At 43.8% G+C, this 27990-nt stretch overlaps 1 protein-coding gene across 1 annotated transcript; it reads left to right on the plus strand.

The window, feature by feature from the left end:
• Positions 1-891: 891 nt before the first annotated feature.
• GPSM3 (G protein signaling modulator 3) lies at positions 892-27990 on the plus strand. Its single transcript, XM_081316350.1, has 5 exons — positions 892-1009; positions 5943-6092; positions 9068-9215; positions 15909-16084; positions 25316-27990. Exons 2-5 carry the CDS (start codon positions 6012-6014, stop codon positions 25493-25495), a joined length of 585 nt encoding a protein of 194 aa, XP_081172476.1. The 5' UTR covers positions 892-1009; positions 5943-6011; the 3' UTR covers positions 25496-27990.

The following is a 27990-nucleotide window of genomic DNA, read 5'->3' on the forward strand; positions in this document are numbered from 1 at the left end:
CTCCGCGAGCTGCATTGGCTACCAGTTGTCTTCCGGGTGAGGTTCAAGGTTTTGGTAATGGTTTTCAAAGCCCTACATGGCATGGGTCCGGAGTACCTCGGGGATCACCTGCTGCCGGCGTCAACTTCCCTCCGCCCTGTGCGTTCCCACAGAGAGGGCCTCCTCAGGGTGCCACCAGTCAGAGAATGTCGGCTGGTGGCCCCCAGGGGGAGGGCCTTCTCTGTGGGCGCCCCGGCCTTATGGAATCAGCTGCCGGTTGAGCACCGGATGGCACCTGACCTTAGCTCCTTCCGACGCGGTCTGAAGACCTACCTGTTTGAACAAGCCGGCCTGGCCTGATGGGGGATGGGCTGGGGTTTTTATTGGGGATTTTTATATTTTTTACTGTTTTAGCTTGGGCTCTTATTTAATTCTTTCTTAATTTTTGTATTCTGTACTTTTATATGTGCCCTGTTCACCGCCCTGAGTCCTTCGGGAGAAGGGCGGTATACAAATATAATAAATGAAATGAAATGAAATGAAAAGGGGAGGCCTGGAGAAAGGAAAAAAAAAACAAAAACCAAAGCTCAAACTAAATCCAGCATGTTGCAGGTATGCCATAGGAAGGATGCAGACTCTCGCTAGCCATCTTCCCCCAGCTGTCTGCAACAGGGGAAGTGGTTGCAGAAACTGAAGGTTGAGCAAGTCAAGGGACGCACCTGTCTCTTTTCTTTGCTTCTCTAGCCAGCCAGGGCAGGGGAGGGGGAGGGGGGGTGAATAGGGAGGCACGAGAGATGGATGGCTGCCTGGAGCCGAGCAGCAAGCCAGAACAGGAAGCCTGTGGTTTCCCGTGTAGAAATCGAGGCGTAACCAGGCAAGGCTGAGAGAGAGGCAGCGGAAGCAGCCGTAAGAGAACGAGCTGAGATGGAAGAAGGCCAGACGCCAGCAAAGCCCGAGTGAGAGCGAAGGGGATGAGAAATGGGGTGCTGCCGGAAACTCCCAGCGGCCTGAAGGCAAGGGGACCTGAAAGGTGAGGGGTGGGGTGCCAGAAAGAGTTGCTTCATGAAGTTGATTTTGTTTAGAGACAAGGAAGTCTTCTACGTAGGAGGTGGCTGTCCAAGTGAGAGGTTCTCAGTAGGCCTCCTGGCCTGGGACCTTAAACCAGGAGTTTCTCAACTTTGAAGATGGGTGGACTTCAACTCCCAGAATACCCCAGTCAGCCATGGGATTTGGGGAGTAGGTCCACCCATTTTCAAGCTGCCAAGACTGAGAAACGCTGCCTTAGATATTGCTCCAGCCTGCCATCTTCCAAATACTTTTTGGGTCCAACCCCATAACTCCAGGTCAAGACCCCAAACCTTCCAAACTAGTGAAGACTTGGGTTTTCCTGGGTAGGATAGGGGATGGGCTGTGAGGATGTTTGATCTGATGCCTGGGGGAAAGGTACCTTTATTTCTAACCGTGTTTTCAGGATTGTGGTGAACTGCCTAGAGTCCTTGTATGAGATAAGCAGCCATATAAGTCCTGTAAATAGATAATAAGTAGACAGAACCAGACCGTGGAAGACTGGCTGAAAGAGGGCTTTCTGGATAGGGTGGACTACAGAATTCCTAAGAAGGAGGCTGACTGGAAATTCTGGGAGTTGTACCCCAATATATGGTGGAGGAACAGACTGAGGAAAGACTGGCAGAGTCAGTCATAATGTACTGGAGGCTTTTATTGCAAACGCTGACACAGGGAATAAAAGAGATAGATGTGGGTTTTGGTTGTTGATAGCTATGGCTCCTTATTAACCAGGTTGCTAATATGAGGAAGGAGAAACTGGGACAAACTGGGAACATGGTACTAGACGTAGGAACTGGAAATCTTTGCCATGTTGTGACTTCCTCAAATCTAGACTATTTCATGTCCTTAATTTATAAAGGAGAGCAAATGCCAGAGTATTGTAACATGCTAGCTGGGAGGAAGACTGGATTTGATCATGTTTAGGGCAGAGGAAATGGCTAGATATCTCCTCCCATCGATATTGACCAAATGAGGGGCTCAATTATCATCTTCATTGCAACAAGGCCAAACAAGCCACTAAGATGTCCCCAGTAAAATTGTCACGGCTAGAACCTACTAAGTGGCAGGGCGGTTGTGAAGCCACCCTATTTTGAGAATGAAGCAAAGGGAAAATTCTGAACTCTAGGGTTCAAAAACCTGGCAATTTATGCTGAATACCCTCTCAGCCAAGATCCCCTCTCAAAGGGGATGTTTGTGGCTGTTGTTAAGATCAAAGTGATTCTGATCATGTTCAGGAAACATTTCACTTTCATAAAAAATAAGGCAGTAAAAATGCAAATATTTCTTGCTGGGACGGTCTATATTTGTGGCTGTTTGGAGTATTTTAAAGAAAATCCAAACATTGGAATCTTTCTGGTCACCTACACAAACCTTGGTTTACAAGGAAAGAAGCAACCTAGAATTATCAAAGGAGGGAAGCGACCTGGGATTAAGGAGAAACTTCCTAACAGTCAGGACAGTGGAACAGCTTTGCCTTCAGAAGTTGTGGGTGCTTCATCACTGGAAGCTTTTAAGAAGAGACTGGACAGCCACTTGTCTGAAATAATATAGGGTGTCCTGCTTGAGCAAGGGGTTGGACTAGAAGACCTCCAAGGTCCCTCCCAACTCTGTTATTCTGTTACACAGCCTGCATAGCCATTTGAATGAATATCATTGATGTTGTAGTCCAGCAGAGCCAGACAGGATTAGATTGAGGAAGACTGGCTTAACAAGGAACTCATTACATTTGAATGTGACTCCCTAATGTGGGCAAAACAACACAATCTAGGCCACAACAGCTGCTATTTTGAAGAGGAACTGAAGGTTTGCAGGACTAATTATCCATCTATAAAAAGGGAAGGCGAGAGAATTTAACCAGAAGAAAAATCATTTAAAAATCTTATTCTATTAAAACTAGTCTTAAACTAGCAAGAGGAAAAAAGAGAATTGAACAGATTAACGTGGAAGGGGATATTTTTCTGCAGTACTGCTGATTTTGCAACAATATTTTATACTGCAGGATCCAATCTAGGTTGGTTCACTGGAGCGAGAGCTTTAGTCTCCTGAGCTTAGGGGATATTTTATACTGCAACGTGTTGTGGCTGTTCCCCTTTTTATGATATATTTCCATCCTTGTCGCTGTCTGTATTGCATACAGCAATATCTGCATAAGTAAACAGGGTGAGAGAGAAGAAAGTAGGCAGTTTGCAGAGAACCATGTGTGGTGTTGTGTTCAGAATACAGTACTATAGTCTATATATAGCCTTTGTTTAATAATACTAATTGGGACCAGAAGCTTCATCATTAAGTAATGCAGTCATAAATTTAAAAATATGGCTGTACATACATAAAGGTAAAGGTAAAGGTTCCCCTGCACATGCGTGCTAGTCGTTTCCGACTCTAGGGGCCGGTGCTCATCTCCGTTTCAAAGCCGAAGAGCCAGCGCTTGTCCGAGGACGTCTCCGTGGTCATGTGGCCGGCATGACTAGACGCCAAAGGCGCACGGAACGCTGTTACCTTCCCACCGTAGTGCTCCCTATTTTTCTACTTGCATTTTTATGTGCTTTTGAACTGCTAGGTTGGCCAACCTAGTACATACATACATATACACATATCTGCATACAGACACACACAGTGTTGTAACACAACCTACACTTACAGATGAATGAAACTCCTTGGACATATTTTACTCTTAACTAGAGAGAAGAGTCACGACAGGAATCAGGCTGAAAAACTGTAGTAGTAGGAGTCCAAGCAACAGCTAGACAAGCAGAATAACAGAGTTGGAAGGGACCTTGGAGGTCTTCTAGTCCAATCCCTTGCTCAGGCAAGAGACCCTATACTCAGGGGTCTTCAAACTTGGCACTTTAATGACTTGTGGACTTCAGCTCCCAGAATTCCTCAGCCAGGCATGCCTGGCTGAGGAATTCTGGGAGTTGAAGTCCACAAGTCATAAAAGGGCCATGTTTGAAGACCCCTGCCCTATACCATTTCAGACAAATGGTTGTCCAGCCTCTTGTTAAAATCTTCCAGTGTTGGAGCATTCACAACTTGTGGAGGCAGGTTGTTCTACTGATTTAATTGTTCTAACTGTCAGGAAATTTCTCCTTAGTTCTAGGTTGCTTCTCTCCTTGATTAGTTTCCATCCGTTGCTTCTTCAGGTGTTTTGGTGAATAGCTTGACTCCCTCTTCTTTGTGGTAGCCCTTGAGGTATTGGAACACTGCTATCATGTCCCCCCTCATCCTTCTCTTCATTAAACTACACATACCCAATTCCAGCAACTGTTCCTTATATGTTTTAGCCTCCAGTCCCCCAATCATCTTTGCTGCTCTTCTCTGCATTCTTTCCAGAGTCTCAACATCTTTTTTTATAACATGATGACCAAAACTGGATGCAGGATTCTGAGTGCCGTCTTACTTAGTTTGAACCCTTAGTAAAGCATTCCACTAATCTGGGATGCTTTATAGTACAGGTGTGAAAAAAAAACAGTCATAAATCACTTTTTGCATAGCTGTTGTAACTTTGGTCACTAAACGAATGGTGGTATGTTGAGGACTACCTGTAGCAACTACCTGTAGCAACTTAGATAGGCAGCTTTAACAGACAATACTTTTTTTTTACACATGCTTCAAAAAAACTTGGCTGCTGCTGCTTTTCTCCCAAGTGAATCACTAATAAAGCCCCAGAAGCAGGAAATGACTTTTTTTTCCTTGCTAAATTGGCAGCCCAAATTCCATTTCTTTGCAGATTTGCCTCTCCCTTCCATTAATTGTCTAACTAATTGTTCCACTGGTAAATTTACAAGACAAGGAGCCAATTTCTTTGTGTATATTTCTCTCCCCCACCCTAAGCAGAGAATACAATTTCTGTTTATGTTTAAATGCCTAAGTGCTGATGGTAATATATATGCCTGAATTAAATGCACTTCAATACAGTTCTGATGTATTCAGAGCCCGCTTTATCTTACTTTTTTTTAAATGTATGTATTTATAGCCTGCCTTTCTGTACTCTGTAAATTTAATATATTTGTTAATTATTTTAATTATAAATAATTTTAACTGCGTAATTTTTTTTGATGATTTTCTCCACTCAGTCGAGTCTGACTCTTGGTGATTTTGTGGGCCAGGCCTCTCCACATCTTGCATTTCTTTGGGTTTTTTCCCTATGTTGGGTGTCCAGCCACTGCCTTCTTTGATGGCATGCTTTTCTTTTACCACTAACTCTTCCAAACATAATTGCTTTCTCCGGTGAATTTCCCCCAGATGACAAGGCCAAAATAAGCGAGACGCCATTTTGTGATTTTGCCTTCTAGTGACGTGTCTGGTGTTATGCGTACACATTCTTGTTTGTTAGTTACCTTTGCAGTCCAAGGAATACACAGGGGCCTTTTCCAGCACCAGATGATCAGATGAGTCGATTTTCACTCAGAAGTCCTATTCCTGAAATTCTCAGAGGTGTCAACGCTGCTAACGTTGGATGTTTTTGCATCTGACAACAGATGGAAATGTAGCCATTTTTTCCCCTTTCCCTTTTAGAGTTAGAGGACGCTGGGAGGGGGGAGATGTGAATGAGAGTCCAGCTAGACATAACAACACTAAAATTTAACGTGAGAATCAAGGTTGTTGAACTCAGAGCTGATAAAGAATTGGTGGGCTGGAGAGCTGGAGAGGAAGCCCGGGCTTCAAGCTAATTGGGGAATGTGATTTATGACTGTTAAGTGGAGGAGGGAATTGTGCTTTGATACTATGTGCCCAGGGGAGGGGAATTCAACTTTGAGCTTCAATTATGTCAGTGCCGATATTCTGCTACTCGAATAAAAAGATCCTTTAAGGTAAACAATGCCTCGAAGTTCTTTTGAAGAGTTTCATCTGTCAGAACCCTGACAAGAGGACTGAATCTGGTGTTTTTTTTCTTGTAGCAAACCAGAAAATCCTTCCACATAGAAGAGTCTTTAGACAATCCATTTGGAGCAAGTTAAAAAACAAACATGGAGCACGAAATGGATGTAATAGGAAAAGAACAGACACCAAAGAGTAATGCTTCAGATGCAGGAACAGCAGGAAAACAGGTAAGGGGCCTATCTATGAAGCAAAGGAACCATATGCAAATATGGTCAGTCCCTATCACTTAGAGCAGACATGTCAAACTCGCCATGTCGCATGACGTTGCGAACGTATTGGGACGGTTTTGCCATTGCCGGCAATGGGGTGGGCGGGGCTTCAGGATGAGTCATCCGGCCCGCGGGCCGGCAGTTCGACACCCCTGACTTAGAGGGAAGCTGTAAGCATAGGATCAACCCCAAGGATGCAAAAGCACAAATTAAAAACACACAAAGAAGGAACTTTTCTCTCAACAGTAGTTGGGAATGAGCCAAGTGGGAGAGATGGAATGCAGCTGGAAAAGCAGAAAGAGGAGGAGAATGAACTGGCCCTTTAAGAAAAAAACATAGAACAGCCTTCCTCAGTGCCATGCCTTCCAGATGTGGCCAAATGTAAATTCCTGTAATTCTTCAGTCATCTGGTGATATCAGCCCTAAAACATCTGGAGCAGTGTTTCCCAATCATGGCAATGTTAAGATGTGTGGACTTCAATTCCCAGAATTTCCCAGTCGGCATGCTCCTGGGGCAGCCTGGAAAAAAGAGGCAGCTGTTTTAAAGAGGCTCAAGAGCTTATTAAAGCATCCGTATCTTTTTTTCAGACTGATGTAGAAAAGAGGTGTTGTGCTCCTAACAATGGTCTAAAGACTTCTCCCAAACTATTTTTAAAGCACACACAGCCCTGTAAATTGGGGGGGGGGTCTGCAAAAGAGTTTATTTTTAGATTAGATTAGATAACCTTTATTGCCATTTCCCTCCTCGCCCCCCCCCCGTGGGCACAACAGCACACATTAAAAATGAAATTTACTTGCTTGCTGTCAAAGTGTACAGATACATAACACACATTTAAAACATACTATATGCAACATATCTATAGACCTACACCCTTACATATAAGTAACATATAAATAACACCTTTCCAAGTGCAAAGCCATGCAAGATCCTGAGCATTTTGGACGTGTTCCAGGCTCAAGCAGTTTTGCATGGTGAGTTAATTGAGTTTTTCACTCGCAGGGGTTCAGAATGATGCATCACCTACTACAATGATTAAGATTAGAGTTTTGTTTTGTTTTTTAGATCTGTTTTGTTGCTTCCAAAAATTGTGCCTTTAATAACAATACAGCAGATGGAACTGTTGCTGATTTGATTCTCAAGTGGTTTCTCCTTTATCTATTTTGAGAGGAGGAAGGAACCTGAGGCCTTCCAGGTGGGATTAAATGAGAAGTCCCGGCGGCTTGATAGAACAGGATGATGGAACCTGTTGGAAGAGGTAGTTTGGGTCCCTGAGGGCTTGTAGGTTCCTGAGGAACCTCTCTTGCTAGTCACCCACCCATGTCTTTCCCGAGCCTCTGAGCTCCTTGGCTAAGGTGATAGGAATTGCAATGAAACACCATTGCAAGATGGCAGCTTCAGGAGAGCCTTAACCTTTTGTATTTCCCTGTAGAAAGGATTAATCCAGGGGCCCTCAAATGTGGCCACTTTAAGACTTGTGGACTTCAACTCCCAGAATTCCCCAGCCACCCTGGCTGGGGAATTCTGGGAGTTGAAGTCCACAAGTCTTAAAGTGGCCAAGTTTGAGGACCCCAGGATTAAGCTATGGCAGAGATCTAAAGGCGGCTTTAACAGTTGTCTTCTTACATAGATATCTTTGCTTGTGCTCTTCCTGTTACAGAGCTAAACAGAAACCTTGTTTGCTCCAAGGGCCATTGATTGGGTGCTGGTCCTACACTTTGATGTGCACCCAGTAACAGTTGCTCTGTTTTTATCACATTCTTCCTTTAAGACAGGGGTGTCACTCAACTTCACTGAGGGCCGCATCAGCATTGCGGTTGCCCTCAGGGGGCCGGGTGGGCGTGGCCAGGGTGGGCGTGGCCTACTGGGTGGGCGTGGCTAGAGTGCGTATGGCCTACTGGGTGGGCATGGCCAGCTCTACATCGTTCGCATCAAGGGTGCCTATGGGGGCCTGGGCAGGAGTGGGACAGATCTGAGGGTCTCTGGCAGAAGGAGGGTCTCTGGGCCAGGGCCAAGGCAGTGGGGGCCGTTCCCTCACTGTTTCCAGGATGGCTTCACAGGCCACATGAAACCACTTTGTGGGCCGGATCTGGCCCCCGGGCCTTGTGTTTGACATGTCTGCTTTAAGATGTTTAGAAAAGGACAGTTGAGGCTTTCTCAGCACCCCCATCCCAACCTTCATCGAGGGCATATCTGCCTTTTTTTTACTTTTAGGTTTTTGAAATGGGCGTCCTGCCTTTCCATACTAGATTTTTCCCAGGCACTAAGCCTTGCTAGAAGACATACAGGTAGTTCTCGACTTACAGCCACAACTGAGCCCAAAATTTCTCTCGCTAAGCAAGACAGTTGTTAAGTGAATTTTTGCCCCATTTTTACGACCTTTCTTGCCACAGTTGTTAAATAGATAACACAGTTGTTAAGTGAATCTGGCTTCCCCATGGACTCTGTTTGTCAGAAGGGGATCCAATGACCCCAGGACACAGCGACGGTCATAAATATGAGTCAGTTGCCAAGCCTCTGAATTTTGATCACGTGACCATGGAGATGCTGCAATGGTTGTAAAGTGTGAAAAATGGTTATAAGTCACTTTTTACAGGGCTGTTTTGATTTCGAATGGACACTAAAAGAATGGTGGTAAGTCGAGGACCACCTGTAGTCCATCAAAATTCTAAAACAGTTAGAGCATACAACAATAGTCTAAATAAAATGCAACCCGTTAGAGCAGTGTTTTTCAACATTGGAAACTTTAAGATGCATGGACTTCAACTCCCAGAATTCCCTGGGTACCGCCATGCTGGCTGAGGAATTCTGGGAGCTGAAGTCCACACGTCTTAAAGTTCCCAAGGGTGAGAGGCACTGTGCCGGACCCAATTCAGATAAGCATCCCATTCCACTTGTATATATTTTCCTTCTCCTGTTTTTCCCCCCCATCCAGAGCCTTCCTTCTCAAGTTGAATTCAGCGCTCTTCCAAGACAGGGTCCTGTTCTGCGCTCAAAGCAACGAATTCCGAAGCACCTGCTTGTCCGTCCCTGGAAATCGCTGCCCCCTACTCCTTCGGGATTACTGGAAAAAGACCAGAAAGGTAAGAAAGATCAGCATACTTGCCCTCTCTTATTTCCTTATACAGGTAGTCCTCCACTTATAACATTTCATTTAGTGTCTGTACAACAGCACTAAAAAAAAGATGACTTATGACCATTTTTCACACTTACAACTGCTGCGGTATCCCCACGGTCACGTAATCAAACTTCAGATGCTTGGCAACTGGCATGTATTTAGGACGGTTGCAGTGTCCCAGGGTCATGTGATCCCCTTTTGCAACCTTCTGACAAGCAAAGTCAATGGGGAAGCCGGATTCATTTAACAACTGGGTTACCAACTTAAGAATTATAGAGTAGAGTAGAGTAGAGTAGAGTAGAGTAGAATAGAATAGAATAGAATAGAATAGAATAGAATAGAATAGAATAGAATAGAATAGAATAGAATAGAATAGAATAGAATAGAATAGAATAGAATCTGGAAGGGACCTTGGAGGTCTTCTAGTCCAGCCCCCTGCTCAAGCAGGAGAACCTATACCATCTCAGAGAGGTGAATGTTTAGCGGTTCTAGCCTCTTCTTAAAAATCTGCAGTGATGGAGCACCGATGATTTCTGGGGGCAAGCTTTTCCACTGGTTTATTGTCCTCACTGTCAGGAAGTTTCTCCTTAATTCCAGGTTGCTTCTCTCTTTGATCAGTTTCCACCCATTGTTTCTCGTCCTTCCCTCTGGTGCTCTGGTGAACAACCTGGCCCCCTCTGCCTTGTGGCAGCCCCTCAGATACTGGAACACTGCTATCATCTCTCCCCTATTTCCTCTTGCAGTGATTCATGTAACAAGTGTGGCAGGACAGGTTGTAAAATGGGGGGAAACGCACTTAACAACTGTCTCACTTAGCAACAGAAATGTTGTGCTCAGTTGTTAGGAGATGACCCAGCTGAGCCCAACGGGGAAGGGGTCAAAGGCATCATAAGTCCCTGAGCGTCTGCAAGAGATCTAAGTCCAGCCCACCTTGAACGACTCTTTCCTATCTCCAGGAAAGACTCACTGGAGAAGAGCCTAACGCTGGGAAAGATTGAGGGCAATAGAAGAAGGGGATGACAGAGAACGAGGTGGCTGGATGGAGTCACTGAAGCAGCAGGCGTGAGCTTAAATGGACTCCAGAAGATGGTAGAGGACAGGAAGGCCTGGAGGAACATTGTCCATAGGGTCACAATGGGTCGGACACGACTTTGCAACTAACAACAACAATACTTTCCCTATTGTAATTTTCACTTTTTTGCTGGGGTTTACTGTGAAGTTTCAATTGTTTCTGTCTTATTCGTAATCCAATCATGTGTTTCACTAATTCTGAAAATGGAGGGATTCCAGAATTCAAGTTTATAGAGCAAAGGTCCAATCAGGGTGCTCTATCCACTTATTTTATTTCTTTTTTCCCCTGTAGCAGAGAAAAAAAAATCAGAGCACCCCCTTTGTTGAGTTCAGTAATTGATGCTATTGATGAGTATAGAAGTTTGACGCTACTTTAAAAATCATGAAACGGAAGGGTTGGAGTGATAAAATAGTGCTCGGTTTCCAAAGGCAGATAAATCTGGCATTCCTCACTCATTGGACCTTCTGTGTCATATCACAAGAATGAAGCATATAGAAAAGTTGTGTACTTAGGTTGTATAAGTCTATTGTGGTTCGTTTATTTCCCCTAAGAAATTGGATGTCTGTTCAGCACTGCCCCCCTGTGGCAAAGAACAAGACCTCCCCCAAAGCTCAACTTTTAACCCAAACATACTAGATCAGGGCTTTTCAACCTTTCCACCCACTGTACCACTTTTAGGATATGGCAACATCCGAGTACCACCAGTTGCCTAGCAAGGTGTCAAAAACTTGATGACTAAAAAAAAAAGGAAAAAAGTGATGAAGTACAGGTAATCCTCGACTTACAACAGTTCACTTAGTGACTGTTCAAAGTTACAATGGCACTGAAAAAAGTGCCCCCCCCCAGCCACAGCCGAGCAAGACACCTGCCTGCCTGCCCGGCGGTGCTCTTCCTCCTGTCCGAGGTTTTCATTGTTGTGAGCATGTCTGTTGAGGATTGGCAGCGGGGGTGGGGTGGGGGGTGTTTGGTTTTTATTCCTCCCGTCTGCTGGGTGGTTGCAGCAGGTTTTGGTCACTTCACATGACCCTGGGACACTGTGACCATCATAAATATGAATCAGTTGCCAAGCATCTGTATGTAAATCACAAGACCCTGGAGATGCTGCAACATTCCGGCTGATCGGCGCTTCTTCTGGGCTCAGAAGCACCAAGATCAGCACTGAGCTCCAGCTGGAGCCTGGCACTGATCCTGGCGCTTCCGCTGAGCCCTGACAGCCCCAAAGAAGCGCTGATCTGGTGCTTCTGCTGAGCCCTGGCAGTCCTGCAGCTCCAGCCATCTCTTGTGCGGTGCTGCCACCGGTTCAGCTCATTCCCCTCCCCAGCTACCACTTTTCTAGGATGGTCATGTACCACCTGCCAGATGCCAATGTACCACAGGTGGTACCCGTACCACTGATTGAAAAGCCCTGTACTAGATCAGTGATGGCAAACCTTTTAGAGACCGAGTGCCTGCAACTGCAACCCAAAACCCACTTATTTATCGCGAAGTACCAACACGGCAATTTAATCTGAATACTGAGGTTTGAGTTTAGGAAAAAACAACTCATACATTAACATCTTTTGCCTTAAAAGAAAAACACAATAACAAAGCTTTCAATGATACAAACAACTTTTTACTGAAAGGTAAAAGTTTGCATTTGATGCCAAGTGCTTTTGAACAATTAATGTGATTTTTGCTGTTGTATGCTTGCTGATAATTTGTCTTGGCTTATACCCTGGCTTATACTTTGTAAATTTGAGAGCAATACATGGAGCACTCAGGTCATCTGTTTCTGGTGTCAGATTTGATATAATTCAAAGATGAAAAAAGTGCGCTCACTCCGGAGGCTTGTTTTGGCTAGGAAGGGACTTGAGAAATGGTTTTTCCTGCGAAAACTTAGCCAAAGAGCGAGGTGCATGTGCCCACAGAGAGGGCTCCGGGGGCCCCCCTCTGGCATGCTTGCCATAGGCTCACCCCCACTGTATTAGATATTAAAACACCCAAGGAGTCAAAAAAGTCAAGATGGTGGTCGTAACAGTGTTGCAGAAGCCCCACCCCTTTTACGTGCATGATGGACTTCCTTTTGATTTTCGTTTTTGCATTTGGTATCTGACAGAAGCCAAAAACCAACGGCCCGACAAAATAAGCCACAGTTATTTTCTTACTTCCTAATTATAGCATACGCTCAGTTTATTTTATTTTTTTATTATTTTTTTTTAAAAAGAACTTTGGGGAACTCTCTTCAGTTGTGCAACAGAAGCTTCCAGCACTTGGTATGAAATGTGGACTAAGCCAAATTAGTTTAGAAGGGGCAGGGATTCAAATTTCCACACGATGCAACTTTTAGGCTAGTTTCAGCAATTGTTCTTGCACAATTGTTTTTCTCGAAAGAATGTGTTCATGTGCAACAAAGTAAGTGGGTTTTTAGTGTCTGAGAGCTGTATTTAAGGCTTTGGGGTGGAGGTATCTCAGACATCTGGGGCTGAGACTGTAATTTTTTTTTGTCGTCGCAGGGAAGGCTTGTAGAAATGTCATGATTTAAATCTTGAGATAAGTCTTGGGGATCCGTGGCCGTGGTCTGTGGCCACTTTTTCACAAAAAAGTGAAAATTACAATATGGAAATGATACTGCTACATATTTAACTGACCCAACCCTTGCTTAAAAGGTATTTAAAGGGGGTCCATGTGAAGAAAAGGTTGAGAACCACTGACCTAGGTAAAAGGGGCCAAAACATTTTTGAAGTCCAGAGCAACGAGATAACATTCAGAAACACCTCAAGCAGACACTTTCCTGATTCACAGGAGTATAAGAGGGACAGGAGGGATAACCCAGATACTATTATAGCCCATCTCAATAAAAACTAGTCGTAGCCTTCTTATTGATTTCCTGATCTGGTTTACCTAGTAGGGCTGGCAGTTTGGTAGCTCAAAATGTAAAAAGCCAAGGATTTGATTATTGACAATAGGATAGTGTAGAAAGAAAAATCTTCATCAGGGTCCAGTCCAAGCTGGGAATAAACAAAATGAGACTGCTTTAAAAAGAAGGTTGGAGTTTATTGAAGAACAGAGCCAGACAGAAGCATGGCTCTGGGAAAGCTGGCCACATGTTGCTGGGAGTGGTGGATTTTATACCTTCTTGGGCTTTTGAGGTTGACTCCTCTTCCTGTTTGAGGCTTTGTATTTCCTGTGTCTTGTACTTTGACCTACGTCTGAGTGTGCCCTTTTAGTATTGGTGGGTTAATCCTATTATGTCCCCAAAGGTCATGTCTTTTAGAGTTTGGGTGGGGTATGTAGATTTTAGAGGTCTTTGTCTTCTTAATCTCATATCTCCTAACTTCCTGGTCCCAACCTTCCTGAATGGATTATTGAATTTTCATTTCTAAAAGCTGGCCTCTGCTTAGTTTCTGCTTGGGGCTGTTAAGAAAACTGGGCTTGCTTTTCTGCCTTTAAGATCTTCTCCATTATTCCTTTGGATAAATATATTCTGCCTTTTTAATATTTCCCAAAATATTTCTTTCTCTAGATTCTTAATAGAATAGAATGGAAAAGGAATAGGAATAGGAATAGGAATAGAATACTTTATTTGGCCAAATGCAAGGAATTTGCGTAGTCCACAGTAATCCACAATAGTCCACAGAAGGAGTCCAGGACCACAGAAAAAGGACTCAGATGGTGCATTCCCTGCCCCTCCCCCTAATATATTAGTAGGAATTTCTGAAATTAAAAGGAGAGGCTGTTTTTATTTCTAGTGCAATGGCATCTATGAGTTACAGGTAGTCTTCAACTTATGACCACATTGGGGCCAGGATTTCTATTGCTAAGCGAGGCAAGTTGTTAAGTGAGTTGTGCTCAGTTTTATGATCTTTTTTGCCACAGTTAAGTGAATCACTGTGGTCATACAGTGAATCATGCAGTCATTAAATGAATCCAGCTTCCTCCATTGACTTTGCTTGATCTTGTGGCAAGATCACAAGTGGCGATCACATGAACCCAGGATGCTATATAACCATCCAAAAAAATACATGCTGGTGCTAAACACCCAACGTTTGATCACGTGATTGTGGGGATGTTGTGTTGGTCGTAAATTTGAGGACTGGTCATAAATCACATTTTCCAGTGCCTTCATAACTCAAACCATTGCTAAATGAAAGGCTGTTAACTGAGGACTACCTGCATCTCTTTTAATAAGATATGTTGGTCTGAAAACTCTCCTGATTTGGGGGTACCACAGAGAAACACAACTCTTCTTTTATATAAATGTCTTACTTTTAATGCAAATTGTTCAAACAGGGTACAATTTTATTGATTGTGAATGCTCTTCACTGTAAATATCAACCTGGGCTCTGCAATAACCTTCAAGGATTTAATGGCAGTCACTTTAAGGGGCAGGTGAATGTTAGAAGCTCAGAGATGTCCAACTCACTCTTCCGTATTTCTTTCCAGAAATCATGCTGAGGAATAAAAGGTCATTTCTCTTGAAATGTCCTTCTCTTAGGAAGCCCGGAAATAGAGTGGACTCCCATTTTTCAAGGAGATGCTCTACACGCACACGCACCAACACCCCCCCCCCCGCAGATACTAGTTTTGTTGAAGGGAATTCTTTGAAAGGAGTTTGAAATCCTCACCTAGCGCCAGTTTGGCTTGGCTGCTAGTAGGTCAAATTCTTGTGTAGCGATAGCGTAAAATAAACTTGTAGTGCTTTGAACTCTGCTCCTGTTCCTAGTTATTCTCTCTCAGAGCCCCATGAATGAGGAAATGGCAAACCCCTTCCGAAAAATCTTGCCAAGATCTCTGTGGGCCTTACTGCCCCATCCTTGTAGGCCCAGCCAAGCGGCCTACAACTCGCTCAGTTCTGATAGAGTTTTGCAGGTGGTTGTGGTGTGCAGAGGGGACAAGCAGAATTGGGGGGGGGGCTGATGGAGGTCCGCCCCCCTTCTTGGCAAGGGATGGGAAGGAGGAGTGTGGAGGAGAGAAAGGCAGGGGTGCTGTCGGAAAACTCTCCTCTGAGGGAGGGTCCCTCCTTGTGCACGGCTGTTCAGGAGAGTGGCTCTGATTCCCTGTCCAGGAGTCCCTCAGGGTACAATTTCAGCTGTGTTGCCTACAACACAGAGAACTAGTTGGTTTTAACCTGGTTTGCTGCTTTGCTTTGTGTAATGTGCAGATCCAACCCTTTGGAGAAATGCTGGTTCAAGTGGGTTATGCAAAATCAGAAAAGGGGTGAACTTGATAATTGTGTGGCACGAATTCATGCAAGGTTGTTGTTTTTGTTTCCTCCTCTGCTTCTTCTTCCTCGTCTTCCTCCATTTTCTCCTTCTTCTCTTCCTCTTCTTCCTCCTCCTCCTCCTCCTCCTCCATTTTCTCCTTCTCTTCCTCCTCCTCTTCCTCCGCTACCTCCTCTTCCTCCTCCTCTTCCTCCTCCTCCTCCTCCTCCATTTTCTCCTTCTCTTCCTCCTCCTCTTCCTCCGCTACCTCCTCTTCCTCCTCTGCTTCCTCCTCCTCTTCCTCCTCCTCCTCCTCCTCCTCCATTTTCTCCTTCTGTTCCTCCTCCTCCTCCTCCTCCTCCTCTTCCTCCTCCTCCTCCTCCTCCTCCTCCTTCGTTTTGCACAGTCTTTTTCTCTTCTCTGACTTCCCTCCAGGCTGAAGAGTTTTTTGACATGGTGGCCACAATCCAGGCCCGGAGGCTCAATGATCAGCGGGCTGATTTTGCAGGGCCTGAAGCTGCAAGTGAAGAGAATCCTGGGATATTGGAAGACCAACTCTATGACACTATTCTAGCTCACCAGGTATGTGCCATTGATCCTCCAACCTCCAGTCCTCCCGGAGGACTCTTTTAACTTTCTTGGGTCATCCTCCTCCCAAACACTCAAATTGTAGATTTAGGATTTAAGCTGTTGTAATGAGATGGTTTTACAGCTTTATAAATCCTAGTTTTATGGTTGCAATTCCCTTGTGAGTTTCTCCTTTAGAATTACCGTGGTGCAAAGCGAACTGCCACTTACGCATAAATAATAAAATCAATGAATAATAATTCCAGGGTCAGTATTTATTTAATCTATTTCTAAGGCTTCCCCCTCACCAATTACTCTGAGCAGTTTATGAAAGGATAAATTAAACTGACTGTAACAATACAAGGCATGCACTTTGGGAAGGAAAAGCAAAATCAATATAGAATGGTTAACAGTGACAACTACATAACTACCTAGCCCATTCAGGATGGAAATGTCATTGTTTATTTAAACAGAATTTGTGTGAGCAGGATCTATCAGGAGTATAGTTTCCGGAGATTTGGTGAAACTTCAAGTTTTGCAGAAAAACTGAAGAATTTTTGAGAGAGAGAAAAAACAAAAACAGCCAAAAGCTGATCCAAATGCCCAAATGAGGTGTATCTACTCAGCACTTTAAAGCATTCCTTAGGTTTTCATTTTATTGCAGTTTTCATTTTTTTAATGTCAGGAGTATATTAAGGGAGGCATTAACAGCGCAAATTAGAAAAGAAAAACATTGTCAATTGTTGCAGCAAGAGACAATGAATTTGCTGCAGGAAGTTTGAGAGCAGACTCTGCTTCTCTGATTATTATTATTGTGTGTGGGTAAGCTACAATTAGGGACGCGGTGGCTCAGTGGGTTAGGATGCTGAGCTTGTCGATCAGATGGTCAACAGTTTGGCAGGTTGAATCCCGAGTGCCGCGTAACAGAGTGAGCGCCTGTTACTCATCCCAGCTTCTGCCAACCTAGCAGTTCGAAAGCATGTAAAAATGCAAATAGAAAAATAGGGACCACTACGGTGGGAAGGTAACATTGTTCCGTGCGCCTTTGACGTCTAGTCATGCCAGCCACATGACCACAGAGACGTCCTTGGACAAACGCTGGCTCTTGGGCTTTGAAACGGAGATGAGCACCGGCCCCTAGAGTTGGAAACGACTAGCATGCATGTGCGGGGGAACCTTTACCTTTAAGCTACAATTAGAGTCACATCATTTAAGGGTGAAAACTTAATAATTCAAGTCCACTAAGGACCTAAGAATGACTAAGGTAGCAGCTGAGGTTCTAGCCCAGACATGTCAAACACAAGGCCCGGGGGCTAGATCCAGCCTGCGAAGTGGTTTCATGCGGCCCGCAAAGCCATCCTGGAAACAGGGAACGGCCCCCACTGCCTTGGCCCTGGCCCAGAGACCCTCCTCCTGCCAGAGACCCTCAGATCTGTCCCACTCCTTCCCAGGCCCCCATAGGCACCCTTGATGAGAACGATGTAGAGCTGGCCATGCCCACCCAGTAGGCCATATGCACTCTAGCCACGCCCACCCAGTAGGCCATGCCCACCCAGGCCACACCCACCCGGCCCCCTGAGGGTAATCGCAATGCTGATGCGGCCCTCAATGAAATTGACGCCCCTGTTCTAGCCAATTCCAATCAGGGTAAATTTTGTTGTAAAATTAGGGTGTTTGTCTCTGGTAAATTCAACATTTCTCTCCAATATTAAACCTTTAGATATTTCTCCAAGGATTCTGATCATGATTGGTATAACAGAGAATTTATTTTTTCCATAAAGTTTCATTATTATTAATCCCTAAGTATTTGGTCACACACTCAGCCAGTTTTTAGATGTCATTCATTCATCTGATGTTTTTACCATATGGCGTAAGGCAGGGATTTTCAAATTTTTTCCACAAAAAATTTAAGTTTAAAAAAAAAAAGAAATGCAAAATCAAGAGGCAAAGCCAACTCTATAGGACAAGTAGAAGGATGCTTTCATGAAACAACAACAACAGTAGTAATAGTAATAGTAATAGTAATAGTAATAGTAATAGTAATAATAATAATAATAATAATAATAATCAACCCCAGTGAGGCACTACCTTGACATGGTTGTGGGGCTTGTGTACTCTGAGGAAGATGAGAGCTATGCCAGAGGTTCAACCATACTGAACAGGTCTCATCAGAGGAGTCAGACAAAGAGTGTCTCTCCCATAAAAAATATGGTGAGATGTAAATTTCAGAAAGCCACAGCGGCTCGGATGTTGCCCAGGTTAACAAGGTCCACACTAGATGCTGGAGTTCCTGGATATCTGGTGAAATGGGTTACAGGACTCAGAACTGTTGGCTGAGCAACCAGCAGCTGCAGAACTACTGGAAGAAAGGTGTTATACCATCAAACATCCACATCTGCCTATCCCAGGTCCTTGGTAAGGACTCGATAGGTAGACAAAAATGCCAAATCCAGTCTGAACATCTGGCTGACTGTGCAATGATCAATCATAATAATAATAAAAGATACAAGCAGTCTTCAACTTACAACCATAATGGACCCTTCCCATTGCAGTCATAACTCGTGATGGACATAAAGTGGGTCAGACAAAGGACCAACCTTTTTTGTGGTGGCCACTCAGCGAGACTATTGTTTGCTATGGACTGCTTTTGATGAAAACCTAAAAACCTATAGATGACCATGGGGATGCTGCAACAGCCGTGTGATAAATGGTCAAAAGTCACTTTTTTAGTGCTGTTGTAACTTTCAACATATGTATGATTGTAAATTGTGGGTTTTATGAGTCTCTGTAATATTCTCCCACCTCTCTGGATTCCAGTTTCTGGTTCAGCTGATATTTTTTTCTTCCAAAAGCCTCTGGATTCCTTCTCTGAAGTCAACCCCTTGGCTCCCTACGCACAGTCAGAGTAACCCAATATAAACTATGCATGTCTGAAGCCCGACACAAGGTGGTGAATAAATTAAACTTATCTCACATCAATTTCTTCCTTGGGGAGGATTCACTAACCAATAAAATGAGTTGGGTGTGGGTTTTATTGGTTGCATTCATAGGCTCTGCAAATGTTTAGTTTTATGATTCAGTGGGCATGAGCTAGAAACGATTCCAGGGTCGTTGTCTTCATCTAATAGCAGTGAATTTTAGGAAACGAGAGGATAAGCTAAATGTAGCTGTATACAATAAATACAGCTACATAACTGTTAGAAGAGTTTACTGCTTCTTGGAGATTTATCTGTCTCGGATGCATATATCCACCGCTTTTAAGAAGCTTACAACTACATGAATTGCACTTTGGGGACACTGTATGTTTGTGTGTGTGTGTGTGTGTGTGTGTGTGTGTGTGTGTGTGTGTGTGTGTGTGTGTGTAAAACACATATACATTCACCCCTGCGTTTCCCCACTTCTTTTTCATCGGCTGAGGGCAGTCGGTGAGGGCTATGAGAAAAAGGCCACAAGAAGATGGAGACTCTTCTTACATTTTCATCTGGATTAAGCCTGTGGGTGGCCCAGTTTAGGGACATTGCTGGAGGGGGTCAAAAAAAAGTCAAGAGGGCAGCTCTGATCGTGTGCTTGGGGCTGTCCACTGGATTTTATTTGCATCTACCTTGGAGGACAATCTTAGCCCGGTTCATCCCTTCACTCCATTTCCCAATTAAAAAAAAATCCCACAGTGAAATATCAGGGGTTCGAGTGCGACGGAGAGAAGGAAAAGGGACCTCAAAGAAGAGACAAAGGGGTTGGTGGCTACAAGGTTTGATGACCAACTTCTGTCCAAGCCCTTAGAGAGTTGTGTGAGAATTAGAGGTAGATCAATTATTCCCCTGGATCAAAAACTTAATGGGATCATTCGCTTCCCTTCCCCTGCAACCCATTTTCTCCTCCAGGAACCAACATGCAGGAAGTCCTCAACTTACAACAGTTCGCTTAGTGACCATTCGAAGTTACAACCACCCTGGAAAAAGTTACTTATGATTATTTTTCACACTTAGAGCCATTGTAGCATTCCCATGGCCATGTGATCAAAATTCGGATGCCTGGCAACTGACTCATATTTATAATGGTTGCAGTGTCCCGGGAGGGACCTGTGATTACCTGTTGTCAGAAGGTCCCAAAAGGTGATTACATGACCACCGCCACCACCCCTCCCCTGGGACACTGCAACTGTCAATGGGGAAGCCACGTTCACATTACTAAGTTAACAACTGCAGTAATTCACTTAGCAACTGTGGCAGGAAAGGTCATAACATGGGGCAAAATGCACTTCCAATAGCTCAGGGGTTGCCACAAAGCCAAACTATTCTACGGAGCACCTGAAGGCAGGACAAGAAGCCATGGATGAAAACCAACCAAGGAGAGAAGCAACCTAGAACTAAGGAGAAATTTCCTGACAGTTAGAACAGTTAATCGGTGGAACAACCTGCCTCCAGAAGCTGTGAATGCTCTGACACTGGAATTTTTTAAGAAGAGACTAGACAGCCATTTGTCTGAAATGGTATAGGGTTTCCTGCCTGAGTAGGAGGTTAGACTAGAAGACCTCCAAGTTCCCTTCCCATTATTATTATTATTATTATTATTATTATTATTATTATTATTATTATTATTATTATTATTATTATTATTATTATTATTATTATTATTAACCATTGCACAGTCAGCCAGATGTTCAGACTGGATTTGGCATTTTTGTCTACCTATCGAGTCCTTACCAAGGACCTGGAATAGGCAGATGTGGATGTTTGAATTGAAGGTGCTACAGATATCATCACAGGATGGAAGCTGTTCCTAGTAAAGCCACCTTTTGCAATTGACTGATGGTGAATTTGTCAATGCCAAGGGTGTCTAAGTGGTGCCCCAGTTGTTTTGGGATTGCACCCAAGGCGCCTATTACTATTGGTGCTACCTGTTGTGATTCAGCGTCAGCCTGTGGATTCGGCAGCTGAGTCGGACAATTCTGAAGAGGAGGAGGAGGAGGAGGGGTTTGGAGAGCCTTTGGTGTAAGAGGAAGGTTCTGATGCACTGCAGAACTCTCAGCCTGGCCCCTCCCGTCTTGTTCCTCCTCAGACCCAGCTGTGTGAGCCTGAAAGATTGGAAGAAGACAATCCACAGCTGGCTCTGTTCAGGGACACTAGGAGCAGGAGGCAATCCAGCAGAACTGAGCAAAGGAAAGCAGTGAGGCAACTTGAGAGACGGCAATGAGAAGCCACGCCTTGATACTGCTGTTTAAAAGGGGAATGTGTGGGAGGTGCTGGTTGCTGAAGGCAACTGTTTGAAGAGCTTCTGATAAAGTCTTGGTCTGTATTTGTTTAACTTCTGTTTGAATTTTTTCGTTTAGCTTTTGCAAATAAATTTGGTTGGATTTTGTTGTTGTTAGTTGCGAAGTCGTGTCCGACCCATCGCGACCCTATGGACAATGTTCCTCCAGGCCTTCCTGTCCTCTACCATCTTCTGAAGTCCATCTAAGCTCACGCCTACTGCTTCAATGACTCCATCCAGCCACCTCATTCTCTGTCGTCCCCTTCTTCTATTGCCCTCAGTCTTTCCCAGCATTAGGCTCTTCTCCAGTGAGTCCTTCCTTCTCATTAGGTGGCCAAAGTATTTGAGTTTTAGCTTCAGGATCTGGCCTTCTAAAGAGCAGTCAGGGTTGATCTCCTCTAGGACTGACCGGTTTGATCGCCTTGCAGTCCAAGGAACTCGCAGGAGTCTTCTCCAGCACCATAGTTCAAAGGCTTCAATTTTTTGGCGCTCAGCCTTTCTTATGGTCCAGCTTTCACTGCCATACATTGCAACTGGGAAGACCATAGCCTTGACTATACGCACTTTTGTTGACAGGGTGATGTCTCTGCTTTTTAGTGTGCTGTCTAGATTTGTCATGGCTTTCCTCCCGAGGAGCAAGCGTCTTTTAATTTCTTGGCTACAGTCCCCATCTGCAGCGATCTTGGAGCCCAGGAAAATAAAATCTGTCACTACCTCCATTTCTTCCCCATCTATTTGCCAGGAATTGAGAGGGCCGGATGCCATGATCTTGGTTTTCTTAATGTTTAGTTTCAACCCAAGTTTTGCACTCTCCTTCTTCACCCGCAACAAGAGGCTCTTTAGTTCTTCTTCACTTTCTGCCATTAGAGTGGTATCATCTGCATATCTTAGGTTGTTGATGTTTCTTCCGGCAATCTTAATTCCAACTTTTGATTCATCTAGCCCTGCCTTTCTCATGATGTGCTCTGCATATAAGTTAAATAGGCAAGGCAACAGTATACAGCCTTGCCAGACTCCATTCCCAATTTTGAACCAATCAGTGGTTCCGTGTCCAGTTCTCACTGTTGCTTCTTGGCCCGCATATAGATTTCTCAAGAGACAAATAAGATGGTCTGGTATGCCCATCTCTTTAAGGACTTGCCAGAGTTTGTTATGATCCACACAATCAAAGGCTTTAGCATAGTCAATGAAGCAGAAGTAGATGTTTTTCTGGAACTCTCTAGCTTTCTCCATGATCCAGCGTATGTTAGCAATTTGATCTCTAGTTCCTCTGCCTCTTCGAAATCCTGCCTGTACTTCTGGTAGTTCTCGATCCACATACTGCTGGAGTCTAGCTTGTAGAATTTTAAGCATAACTTTACTAGCATGAGAAATGAGTGCAATGGTGCGATAGTTTGAACATTCTTTGGCACTGCCTTTCTTTGGAATTGGAATGTAAACTGATCTTTTCCAATCCTGTGGCCACTGTTGAGTTTTCCAAATTTGCTGGCAAATTGAGTGTAGCACTTTTACTGCATCGTCTTTTAAGATTTTGAATAGCTCAGCTGGAATACTGTCACCTCCACTAGCTTTGTTGTTGCTCAGCTTTTCTAAGGCCCACTTCACTTCACATTCTAGGATGTCTGGCTCGAGGTCAGTGACCACCTCATTGTGATTATCAGGGACGTTAAGCTCATTCTTGTATAGTTCTTCTGTGTAATTTTGCCACCTCTTCTTAATCTCTTCTGCCTCTGTTAGGTCCCTGCCATTTTGGTCCTTTATCATGCCCATTTTTGCATTGAACGTTCCTTTCATCTCTCCAATTTTCTTGAAAAGATCTCTGGTCCTCCCTATTCTATTGTTTTCTTCTATTTCTTTGCATTGTTCATTTAAGAAGGCATTCTTATCTCTTCTAGCTATTCTTTGGAATTCTGCATTTAATTGGGCATATCTTTCTTTTTCTCCCTTGCCTTTCGCTTCCCTCCTTTCCTCAGCTATTTGCAAAGCTTCCTCAGACAGCCATTTTGCTTTCTTGCATTTCTTTTTCTTTGGGATGGTTTTGGTTGATACCTGTTGTACAATGTTGCGAACCTCTGTCCATAGTTCTTCAGGCACTCTGTCTATCAGATCTAATTCCTTAAATCTATTTGTCACCTCTACTGTATATTCAACAGGGATATGATTTAATTCATACCTGACTGGCCTAGCGCTTTTCCCTACTTTCTTTAATTTAAGCCTACACTTTGCAACAAGAAGCTCATGGTCTGAGCCACAGTCAGCTCCTGGTCTTGTTTTTACTGACTGTATAGAGCTTCTCCATCTTTGGCTGCAGAGCATATAGTCAATCTGATTTCTGTGTTGACCGTCTGGTGATGTCCATGTGTAAAGCCGTCTCTTGGGTTGTTGGAAAAGAGTGTTTGCTATGACCATCGTATTCTCTTGACAAAATTCTATCAGCCTGTGCCCTGCTTCATTTTGTACTCCAAGGCCAAACTTGCCTGTTATTCCAGTTATCTTTTGGCTTCCTACTTTAGCATTCCAATCCCCCATGATGATAAGGACATCATTTCTGGGTGTTAGTTCTATAAGGTGCTGTAGGGCTTCATAGAACCGGTCAATTTCATCCTCTTCAGCACCGGTGGTTGGGGCATAGACTTGGACTACTGTGATATTGAATGGTTTGCCTTGGATTCGAACTGAGATCATTCTGTCATTTTGAGGATTGTATCCCAGTATTGCTTTTCCTATTTTTTTATTGACTATGAAGGCTACTCCATTTCTTCTGAGGGATTCTTGCCCTCAGTAGTATACCTGATGGTCATCTGAATTAAATTCACCCATTCCTGTCCATTTTAGTTCGCTGATACCTAAGATGTCAATGTTTAGTCTTGTCATCTCTTGTTTGACCACGTCCAGCTTTCCTTGATTCATGGATCTTACATTCCAGGTTCCTATGGAGAAAAAATCTTTACAGCATCGGACTTTCCTTTCACCACCAGACATATCCACAGCTGAGCGTCCTTTCGGCTTTAGCCCAGTCGCTTCATTCTTTCTGGTGCTACTAGTACTAGCCCTCTGCTCTTCCCCAGTAGCATATTGGACGCCTTCCGACCTGAGGGGCTCATCTTCCAGCGTCATATCGTTTTGCCTTTTGGTACTGTCCATAGGGTTTTCATGGCAAAGATACTGGAGTGGGTTGCCATTTCCTTCTCCAGTGGATCACGTTTTGTCAGAACTCTCTGCTATGACCTTTCCGTCTTGGGTGGCCCTGCACGGCATAGCTCATAGCTTCATTGAATTACGCAAGCCCCTTCGCCACGACAAGGCAGTAATCCATGAAGGGGTTGGTTGGATTAGTTCCAGCCTATTGTTTATAAAAAGGGGTTGTCCCTGACATTCCAACAGGGCCGGTCGTAGGCTGGAACAGAACACTACCCTTGCTTGCCTTTGCCACAGTCTTTCTATTTCTATTTGTAGGTATTTGTATTGTGTAATCTTCTCCAGTTCTTTCTCGTCTGTTCTGCTGTCTCCAGGCACTACCACGTCCACTATCCAGAACTTTTTGTCTGTCTTATCGACAATTGTTAAGTATGGGGTGTTATGTTGCAGGTTTGAATTCTGAATTCCCAGAGCAATTTAACATTTTCATTTTCTATGACTTTCTCTATTTTATGGTCCCACCAGTTTTTGCTTGCAGGCAAATGATATTTCTTGCAGATCTTCCAATGCACCATTGTTGCTACTTTGTCATGCCGCTGCTTGTAGTCAGTCTGTGCGATCTTCTTGCAGCAGCTTACCAGGTGGTCCGCTATTTCTTCAGCTTCTTTGCATAGGCGTCTATTATTATTATTATTATTATTATTATTATTATTATTATTATTATTATTATTATTATTATTATTATTATTATTATTATTATTATTATTATTATTATTATTTCTTCATAAATGTCTAGCTTAGCAACAAGAAATGTTGAGCTCAGTTTTGATCCTTTAACTCCTTCTCCCTCGTCTGCAGAGCCAGCGTCTTGAAGATCAGCGTACGGAGCCTCCTATCCCGGTCGGAATTCAGGGGCTGCTGGATTTGCTGCTCTCAGCTCAAGGAACCCGGATGGAAGACCAGCGCTCTGCACTTCCTCCGGGCCTCGCTGTCCCATCCTTGCTAGGAAGACAGCCCTCTTTTCTCCATGGAGTATGAAACTCCGCCTTCCTTCACCATTTGGGAGCTCAAAAGATTTTTTGACTTGGTCAGAAGCTGGAACAGGGTTGACCTCAAAGTATAGTTTCAAGGAGACTGAGAAGTCAAAACGGTGTTGGAATACTTTGTGCAGGACAGGTACCACGCTTTGCGAGAAAAGGATGAGCAAAGCTCATGCTCCAGCACAACCCAGCTTTGCAAATGGCTAATTTTCACTGGCTATGACATGTATGAGGTTCTTGATGCTGTCTGAGCTTGGTGTCTTTCTGGCAGACGTTTCATTACCAAACTAGGTAACATCATCAGTGCTGGAAGGGAGTGGGGTTGACAGCTATCTTTTCTAATGCTTGGTGAAAACACCTTCCATCCTTCTCTGCCTCCTCCTTGCCAAAAGCCTATGGTGGTAGTACAGCTACTCTGCGACTTAGAACCATAATTGGGACTGAAGCTTCTGTCGCTAAGCGAAATGGTCATTTAAGTGAGTTGTGCTTGATTTTACCTTTTTTTGCCATAGTCATGAAGCAAATCACACGGTCACTAAGCAAATTTGGCTTTTTTTCCCATTGACTTTGCTAGCCGGACGTCCCCTGGGAAGGCAATCATGTGACCCCAGGACTCTACAACTGTTGCAAAGGAATGGCTTGCCTTTAGATGTGTGGGTGCTCCATCACAGGAGGCTTTTAAGAAGAGATTGGACAACCATTTGTCCGGAATAGTAAAGGGTTTCCTGCTTGACTAGAAGGGGGCTGGACTAGAAGACCTCCAAGGTCCCTTCCAACCTTATTACTCTGTATTCTGTAAACCTGTTGGTTCCTAAGCACCCCAAGGTTTGATCACATGACCACAGGGATGCTGCAATGGTCACGAGTCCTTTATCAACGTTGAATGGTCATAATCTAGAATGATTGTAAGTCGAGGACTACCTGTGTATTTAGAGGGACAATGAAAAGTCACAGCGGTGCCATGATTTTAACGGTTTAGGGGCAACGTGGAAAGGAATCTACTGCTGATAAAGAGCAAGGGAAAAATCTCTATTTGCAATATCCGACAGTCTTAAGAAGCTACAAGACTGGATTTAAGCTTAGCACGTTCATCCCAAAAGCACAATGCACGACGTCTCAGCTAACGCGTCCCTGCAGCGAAAGAGCTCTTAAGTTAGCACTTTTCCTAAATGATTTGATATTTTAGTGCAATGTTTCTGAATCTGGAGCCCTCCAATTGTCCCGTGCAAAGCCATCCAAACTAAGAGTTAGAGAAAGAGTTCGATAGGTCTAGCAACTTAAGAGCTAGAGTTTATTTGAAAACGACAAAATAAATGTAGCTGCTTTCATTTTATTTTTGCAAAAAAAAAGAGAGAGACAGGTTGATGGTTTTCTAATTCTTAAAATATTATGGATCCCGTTTTATTTAAGAACTGTGCTGTGCTGGATCCAGCCATCAACCCATGCAAACCTGCATTCTGAATCACATAGTGGCCTATTGACTGTGTTGAGGAAGTTCACAAGCCTAGATTGGACAGCCTTCTTCTCCTCTTTCTCCTTAGTCATGGGACTTTTCAGACCTTGGGCCCCATGGCAGTCTCTCACACAATGTCTAGGTACGGAGTCCCTGCTGTGAGATGGACAGCCACGTAAATTCTTTAATAATTAAACTATACAGTAGGTACATCCCATTCCAAATATTGAAAAAAACTAAAGAGCTGTCGAAATTACATACTGTAGTATTCCTGTTTGGGGGGGATACGGTGTTCATGCACAACTTGGCTACACATAGGAAGTTTTGGAATTTGTAAAATTTGAAGGGAAGGCATTAGAACAGGATTGCGCAACCTTGCCAACTTTAAGATGTGTGGACTTCCAACTCCCAGAATTCCACAGCCAGCATGGGTAGCTAGGAATTCTGGGAATTGAAGTCCACAAGTCATAAAAGGGCCAAGCTTGAAGACCCCTGCTCTAATTCAATGCAATGTATTGCATGCAATTCAGTTTTTTTGTTTGTAGCCATGTTTCTCAACCTTGGCAACTTTAAAATGTGTGGACTTAAATTATCAGCTGGGGAATTCCGGGAGCTGAAGTCCACACATCTTAAAGTCGCCAAGGTTGAGACCACCTCTATTAGAATTAACATGGGAGGTATTATGCATATCTCAGCACCTCCTATGTTGCGAAATCTTATTCTACAGTCTGCTGAACTCCAAAAGGTTGGGAGTATAATTCCCCAAATTCAGGGTGGTGTTGTCCTGATTTATCTAGATTTAAAGGTTTTGTGGTGTTGCTCTTCTGTTCCACATTCTCTGTGCACATTTGTGCTTGCCTGGAAGTGGAACCATAATTGAATTTTCTCACCAATTAAGCTACTTCCACACACACACACACACACCCAATAACATATTTAGCACATAAAAGCTAACAAAACCTGCAGCAGTTGACTGCTTCTCGTTCTTCATGCACAATTGCGCTTTTAATGTGGTTGTAATAAATTTTGTTGTGAAGCTA

The sequence above is a fragment of the Vipera berus genome (assembly GCF_964194415.1).
Source record: "Vipera berus genome assembly, chromosome: 2".
In the NCBI taxonomy this organism is placed as follows: Eukaryota; Metazoa; Chordata; class Lepidosauria; order Squamata; family Viperidae; genus Vipera; species Vipera berus.

Bases quoted from the DNA above. Each gene is read 5' to 3' on its own strand.
- GPSM3 (XM_081316350.1), top strand. From the start codon at position 6,012: ATGGAGCACGAAATGGATGTAATAGGAAAAGAACAGACACCAAAGAGT. The intron at 6,093-9,067 runs GTAAGGGGCCTA...CCCCCCATCCAG, and splicing joins CAGGAACAGCAGGAAAACAG to AGCCTTCCTTCTCAAGTTGA. The intron at 9,216-15,908 runs GTAAGAAAGATC...CGTTTTGCACAG, and splicing joins ACTGGAAAAAGACCAGAAAG to TCTTTTTCTCTTCTCTGACT.